The 8,215-nt window shown below is 40.0% G+C and overlaps 1 protein-coding gene across 1 annotated transcript; it reads right to left on the bottom strand.

The window, feature by feature from the left end:
- Window positions 1–208: 208 nt before the first annotated feature.
- Window positions 209–3,147, bottom strand: LOC146452236 (uncharacterized). Its single transcript, XM_085098060.1, has one exon. The coding sequence runs from the start codon at window positions 1,957–1,959 to the stop codon at window positions 520–522; it is 1,440 nt and encodes a 479-aa protein (XP_084954186.1). The 5' UTR covers window positions 1,960–3,147; the 3' UTR covers window positions 209–519.
- Between the last annotated feature and the right edge of the window lie 5,068 nt (window positions 3,148–8,215).

Genomic DNA, 8,215 nt, shown 5'->3' with positions numbered 1-8,215 from the left:
GTTGACAGGTCATGCGGCAGATCTTGAACGACGACAAGAGAATCATCTTTTGGCGGGGCAAAGCTCATAGGTACATTCTATTAATTCTGGACTCGCTGGCGTTTGCGGAAAGAACTTTGCCTTGCAGAACTAAATAATTAAAAGTTTACGGCGCCTAAAATAAACTGTGACGATTACTACACCAAAAAGAACTAAAGATATATTTTTTAAACCGACAGACTATTTCTTCCTCGTCCCTTTTTGAAGTAAGAAAAAAAAAAAAAAAACGGAATTTTTCTTTGGTCCATCGTTTTTTTATTTACTTTTACTAATTATCCTAAGTAAATGTACATTAATAAAACTGTAAAACTATACGTGGTATTTTATACTTGCCCCAAGTGAAAATTGTAACAATGAACCTCAACTTGCCCCATAATTATCACAAGAAAACAAGAAAAATTGGAAATTGCGCAAAGTTGATCACAAATTCATTGAAAATTTTACATGTATTACAAATACGATGAAAACTTGAATTACAGTTCATGGCGTTGGAGCGACAAGATCTTCCGTTCCCGGCTTGCAGAATGGTCTGATCTCGCGATAAAGATACTGCCTTCTTTCTTGGCTCAGTCCATCCGGATGAAGTTCGGGTGGAAGCAGTGTGGCAGGAGGCAGGATTGCACGGTTCTTCAGGAGCATCTGGGATTGTTCAGGAGATGAGCTACTCTCTTTGAAATACACTTTGCCAGGCTCATCTTTAGTGAATCGGAAGTGTTGGTACTTTTTAATGTTTGGTATCTTGTTGAAGTACTGTTCAAGAAATGATGCCCACTTGTATGCCCGGACAATAACTCTTCCGTTGTGTGTTCCCACAAGATGAGCTTTGTTGGTTCCAATAGTGCTCGACGAGTCCACCATCCTCGCTAATTCATATATCGACGATATAAAGTTCACTTTGTAAGATCGTTTGATTATTCCGAAGCAGCGGTCTGGACCAAACTTCGTGTGACCAGCAATCAAAAACGAGTAGTTAATAGAATGATGCAGCTGATTAATTGTTCTCCATGCCAGATACCAAATAAAATAATTGTTTTTGTTTTGTCCTGAGCAGTTGTCGGCCTGCAGGTGAACACAAGTTTCACCTAGTCCATGATTTTCAAAATAATGATGTACGTAACTAATGGTAGTATTAGCCCCTTTACCAACGTCACTTGCTTCATCGATGAGATAGTTCACTTGGCGAGGTATCGCCTCACACATGACTCCAAAAATACCACATTTGCGTGGAGTTTTAAAGTATATTGGTCCTGGTTGCATTGGATTGCTCGGGATGTGTACCTGTTGCGCAAAGTCAAAAGAATAGTGAATTGTGGTGTCCAGTGAGCACGTCTCATGTCGTTTATCCAGCTCAATTGTGTCCTCCACCATTTCAAAGTTGCTTTTCGCTTCCTCGCAGACCTTCCGATACAGTTCTCTTTCCTTTTGCACAGAGTTCAAATGTTCTTGCTGAGCTTGAACGCAATCGGACTTTTCCCTGTCAGGCAGATTGGTGGATCGGAGAAGCTTCGAAGTGTTTTGCTGACAAGTGAAACAAAGGTCAGTCATTGGTTTAGCAACAACAACGTTTGGGTGAAATTGCTGCCATAACTCAATAAATTTGGTGTAGCATACCGCTTGTTTATCTGTTTCTTTGCATGCTCTTTGGAAAGCGCGCCACACGCTCATTTTTGTTTCACTCGATGACAAAAGTTTAATGTCATCGCTTTTATACCCAGGGATCCTGCCAGGAAGTAAGACAGCGTTTTCCTCGACGTAATTGTTCAGGAAAGCCTTCACATCCTCAGTCACGGCTTGTTGTATAGTGTTGTGAGGCAGTCTCTTGCTATTGCCGTGGGTCCTTTGAGAAATGCCGTGATTTTCATAATGCTCTTTTAACCTTCGAAACCGCGAGTAGCTGATTCCGTACAGGTTCAAAATCATATCCTTGCAGATTGTTCACGACTGGTACAGGAAGTTGCATCTTGGACTTCGCTTCCTTTTTTCTCCAGATGGTTTGATACTCGTAAATGCTTGTATAATTGCCAGAATGACCAAGTCGAGCTCTGTATGTGAGAGTTCAAGGCAGCTGTATAAATTTGAAAGTATGGATTCCTTGGAAAATTGGTCAGAGCACTGCCCACCGTTGCAGCCTCGGGAACATCCGCATCCGTCCTGAAGAAACTTTTTAACTCTTGCTACAACTTCCTGACTTTCAGCCTGATCGCAATTTACCTCGCGTGTTGATTCCTCCATTTTGTCGAATTTTCGAATTATGAGCTAGAAGATTACATCCATATAATGTAAAACCTAAGTAGTTACCAAGACAACGCGTTTATTGTTGGGCTCTCCCACCGAATCGTGAACCGATTGGGATCAAAAAAGGTAAATGGATCGTGTAATCTCGAACCCAGATCTCGCTCTCTCTGATGCTAGTTATGTATCGTGTTACTGGTCACGTGCAATTCAGATAAACATGTGAAATGGTTTCGGTACTTGTTGTTGCTATCGTAATGCATTCCACGTAAAGAATTACATGTAAGCCTGGTGACAGATCATGGAAAATACTCAGGTATGTTTGCTTTTAGATGGCAGTGCAAAAGATAATGTACACAAAGGGGCACATTACGCATATGAGTTGACCTAAATTCATGTCACGCAAACAGGGACAAATATATTTGTAATTAATAATTCTTATGCGGTTTTGTTTACATTTAGTTGGACACTGCAAATTAAAAAGCCATGCACTTTGATCTCGATGCGATTAAAACCCTTAAACGAAGGAATAGTTAGGGAGGCTTATAGATTATTTTTAAAAACAAACTAGACCAAAACAAAACGCGACAAACACGGCGAGGAAGCGAATTCATTTCATTTTTTTTCAGTCGGTCCGGTCGAGCCAAATGTTTATAGTGTTAATCAAAATATAGGTTGGCTGGCTGTTGTTTAATGCTCATCAGTTGTTACATCTCCTCAGTCATCGGACCATCATTACAAATAATTTCTGTGGCCACTCAAACGCCTCCTTTGCACCTTCCGTTCGATTTTTCTCTGCTGTTCGCTCCAACGGAGAGTGCTTGCCATTTTAACGGTGGCAATCAAAACGTTGTTTATTAACACACTGTTCTCGCCCTTTTAATGGATACTATGTTGTTAAACGGATAGCTTTGACGTTTGAACAGATGCCAAGATTTTTTTAACGGATACCTCTTCCCGTTTAAACGGATGCTACAATTTTTATTAACGGATAGTTCTTGCCGTTTTAACGGATGCAAAAATTTTACAAACGGTTAGGTTAACGTTAAACGGATTCGCTAATGTTTAAAACGGTTTTCGTGAGGCGTTTAAACGGATAGGAAACGGATAACAAACGGTTTCATCCATTTAACGGATAAGCGTTAGTGCACGTTTTCGCGTGAGAGGTCACAAATGATTGTCATCATTCTTAAAAGGTCATTGCAACTTATTGTTAATTGCTTTTTTGGCATTGATGCATTTGAACCAGGCAGATGAAACAAACTTTGCTTCAGTAATTCTTTCTCTTCTTTCTTTTTATTTTTAACCAGTTTTTGGGATTTTTTCAGTAAATCGTTGCATGCCTTGTTTAGGTTTTGTGATGTAGCACCACTAAGATATTTTTGTAGTTCCACTGGAGTCAACGCAGTAATCCACCGTTGCATTTGTTTGACAGATTCTTTTTTCTTCCATAGTTCTAGAACAAGACCAACAGTTAACTGTTCCCTTTCTAGCGGTTTGAGGTCCTCACATTGCAATGCTGCCACATCCAAAGCATTTTTCTCACAATAAGGTTCCACAAAGATCCCTTTGTTCAACAATTCTGACAAGACAAAAATAAAATATTCTTTCAATTTTTGGAATTTAATAGGGCCTAATTTGGCTAATACATAAGTCAAAGCCTACCCTTTGGTAGATGATAATCACACAAAACAGAAGCAACAAAACAAAGCATAAGCTCAATTACTCGTTAGTCTTAGAATCTGTCTCAAAGTCAAATCCTAGAAACAGCAAGAAATCTAAGCCGTGCATGAACATGTTTTTCCAGTAAGCCTACAGCCACAAAAATATATTGAGAAACTATATTTTTAGGCAAAGCCAAACAGTTTATAGCAGTTACTGAGTTATCATTCCTTGAAAATTCAAGTGATGAAAATTGAAATATTCATACACGCGTAGAATAAGCAATTATTTGTATCGCTACCATACATTGAATGTTAATGCACGATAAAAATATGGCATACAGATTACCGTAAATATTTTAGATTAAAGCAAAGAGCTGCTTGCTTATCTTCCGTTCTATCGGATCTATCCGCATTCAATAGGCCTGTTGAGGTTGATGGTCCCTGAACTTGATCCTCGCAGTGCAACATGGCGGACCGTCTTTAGCGAGCGTTGTACTCATATTATACAATCAAATTTTTTTCAGAGTTTCCAAACCAATAGAAAATACTACATCAAATCAAAACTGTCGTGTGATTCAAAAAATGTAATCTATCTTGCCTCCTGTGACAAATGTCGCTTACAATACATTGGTTCAACGGCAATGCAAGTCAAGGTCAGATTTTGCAGCCATAAATCATCAATGGCAACGAACAAGAAAACCTGTGAAGTCGCGGTACATTTTTATAATAGTCTGCATGCCTTAAGCGACTTTTCTTTCCAGTGTTTCGATCAGGTGTTTGTTACCGATTCCAACGAGAATTTGGTTAAACTTTTGATCACAAAGGAAGCTTACTGGAATGCGCAACTTTTCTCATTAGCACGTTTTAGCCTTAACAAAAGGCAAGAATTCCACTCCAGGAACAAAATAACCCACAATCAACCGACCGCTTGAGTCATTTGGTTTAGTTCTTTTTCTGCAGACTTGGAATGAACTCAAGGGCTTCATGAGGATGCTATTAGAACTTGTTTGTTTAGTGGCCTCATTTGAGGCTTTTGTCTAAGACCTAATTGTTATCCATGTGCTGTAAACTCATGAAGGTCTAAGACCGAAACGTTTCTAAATATACTTTTATTTTTTAGCTTCCAAACGTTTTCTGTCCTTTGACTTTTTTTAACTGTACATATATTAGAATATACAAAATATAGAAAAAAAACAACACTTTCATCCCGACAAGCCTGTTTCGTGATCTCTCACTCTTTAGGGGATTTTAATCAAGCATCGTTTATATACTGTAAAATTTACGTAACTACTGTTGCGGAAAATTTAAAATTTAAACTTTAAATGTCCAAATGTTTAGTTGTTGCGTATTAACGCTTTCTTTCTGTAGCGAGAAGAACATGCAAGTTCGTTACGTTTGTTCAGTGATGACAGATCGACAGATGATTAAAATTTTCTCTGAGTCTCTGAGACAGGGATTACATCTTTAACTTGAGCTGTTGTAAGGTGAGCTAGATGAAATTATACCCCATGAGATAGAGTGGTCAATGTTGCTGTCTTTAAGAGTTTAGATGTGTTTACTGAGTTCAGTGGAGTTCCTGTGTTTTGCATGACGGAATGATGCAGAGTGGTTTCTGTATCTTGTCTTTAAATCGTTTTCTGCGAGTCCGATGTATGTTTCAGAAATGTTATGGTTGTTACGCGTGACAGTTGCTTGGTAGATAACTGATGATTGGAGACAGTATCCGTTATGTGGGCATGTGTGCTTTTGTTGGGAATTGCATGATTTGCTGTCAACAGTGTTATCTGCGGTTTCTCATGGGACATTTTCGCTAAACAGCAGTGACCTTTTGGTGTGGACGATTATGTCACGTTCATATGCGCTGATGGGTTGGTAACTGTTGGCGAAATCCAGCGCTTTGCAGGGTAGCCTCTGTTATTGACGATTAAAAATCGCACACATCAAAACAAGGACGATAGCGATTCCTTGTTTTGCCAGCCGTTACGCCATTTAAGGATGCTGGATTTTTTAATTTTTTTTTTATTTATTTATTTATTTATGCAGGAAGTCTGGTTTAGCATAGCTAGTTTAAACAGAGTCCTGATTAAATAGGAAATAAACAAATAAAAGAAAATCAATACCAAATAGCTCACTAATGAAATACATAGAGATGCACTATTATTAACGGGATTCTGTACAGAAGCGCTTGAAGTGGCGTTTCGCCAGGGATTTGAACATACTTAAGTCAGTTGCTGATCTAATATTATTCGGCAAAGAATTGTAAGCACGCACACCATAAATCCTGAAGCTTCGCTGGTACTTTAGGCAGTCGTAACTGGTCACGATGCCTGTTGTAATAGGCGTGGATTTGGTGAGCATCCTTAAATTCCGTCAGCAGGTATGCAGGCGCCATTCCGTGGATACAACATTTATAGACAAGGACACATTTAAGGTAGTCTCGGCGTGCTTGCAGACTGGGCCAACTGAATACGGTAAGCAGTTCGTCGGACCCGACAGAATGGCGCTCGATTATGCATGCAGCACGGTGATTAAGCTTATCTAAGTATGATTTTCTACGCAGGCCACAGCTATCCCAGACGACCGCGCAATAGTCGAACAGGGGCAGCACCATCGTGTTATATAATGTAAGACATGAGGATTTTGGTAGTACCTTTCGAGCGCGGTGCAATATGGCTAATCTAGAAGAGATCTTTTTCCCCGTAGAGCTGATATGCTCTTTCGAAGAAAACGTTTGATCCATAAGGACACCAAGGTATTTAAAAGTAGCCACCCTTTCTAAACTGGTGTTGTCTGCCGTGACCGAGAAACTGTCAACTGTGTAAAGCCGCTGGTGGGTGCCTACTAGCATTATTTTAGTTTTAGAAACATTAAGGATCAAGAAATTGGAACGGAACCAACTAATTAGACTATCTAGGTCAGATGAAAGTTGAGACTCAATTTCTCTTACGGATTTACCAGCGAAAAAAATAAGTGTGTCATCGGCGTAGCGTTCTACACTACATACTTTATAACAAGTGCGCGGTCGTCTGGGATAGCTGTGGCCTGGGTAGTAAATCATACTTAGATAAGCTTAATTAATGTACATAATAAAATTATTTTTTATGTACATTAATGATTAATAATAGTGGGCCTAGGACGCTACCCTGAGGGACCCCAAACTGAATTGACATAGGCTCGGAGATAGTGCCATTAACACTGGTGCTTTGGGTGCGGCCAGTTAGATAGGAGGAGAACCATTGTATGGAGGAACGATTAAAACTGAAAAGGGATAACTTATTTAGCATAACATTGTGGTCTAAAGTGTCAAACCCCTTACTTAGGTCTAAAAAAACAAGCCCAGTTAGATAACCTTTATCGATGTTATGAAGAAGGGTGTTTGTTACATGCGTGAGAACAGCTCGCTCAAGTAACTTTGAGAACACAGGCAGAACTGATATGGGTCTAAAGTTCGATGGATCAGTCTTGGGGCCTGTCTTGTGAACAGGTGTTACCACAGTGTGTTTCAATTCAGATGGTATTGACCCCTCATTGATGGTACTATTCATGAGCAGTGAGAGAGGTTCGGCTAAAGCTTCAGCGCCGTCCCTGAGGAGACGCAATGGAATTCTGGTCAAACCAGAGGACTTCGTGGTGTTGATTGCTCCCAGTTTTTTATGGAGAAAGTCCCTGGAGATTAATGTTAGCCTGAAATTTGCTTCCAGATCCAAGTCACCCACTGGACGTTGGGAAATAAAAGGACATGGAGTGGACGGAGGGGCTTGTCGCAGTTTAGCATTTATAGAGCTAAAAAATGTACCGAACCCAGCAGATATTCATGCAGGGCCTGTGATGTCCTCACTGTCAATCATCAGGGACTGGACCTGGCTGCTACAAACATGTGTAGACATCGCAGACTTGATTGCTTTCCTTAGCTTTCTTGAATCGTTCTTATTTTCCTCAATCAGGTTGGAGTGGTAGTGTTTCTTTGCTTGCCTTATGCGCGATGTCACTAAATTCCGAAGAGACCGATAAACTTGCCAGTCATTTTGCGAGCCAGATTTTAAAGCTTTCTGGTGACAGAAGTTTCTTTGCATGATCAGGGCTCTCAATTTGTCTGTTAACCAGGGCAACGCATTAGAATGAACTCTCTTTGTACGCATTGGAGCATGTTTGTCAGCAGTGTTGATTAGTGTATCTCTGAATGAAGTCCACGCTTCCTCAACCATGAGAGAGGTGTCAACAGTTTCCCAGGGGCCAGAATGCAAATCCGCAACAGAATTCTCGGCAGAGTAGTTTTTAAA

This window comes from Pavona decussata, unplaced genomic scaffold (genome assembly GCF_977016875.1).
Source record: "Pavona decussata unplaced genomic scaffold, jaPavDecu1.1 SCAFFOLD_375, whole genome shotgun sequence".
NCBI lineage: Eukaryota > Metazoa > Cnidaria > Anthozoa > Scleractinia > Agariciidae > Pavona > Pavona decussata.
The sequence above is the reverse complement of the archived record's forward strand: the minus strand, read 5'-3'. Positions and strand labels throughout refer to the sequence as shown.

Coding starts and splice junctions, on each gene's coding strand:
- LOC146452236 (XM_085098060.1), bottom strand. CDS start 1,959: ATGATTTTGAACCTGTACGGAATCAGCTACTCGCGGTTTCGAAGGTTA.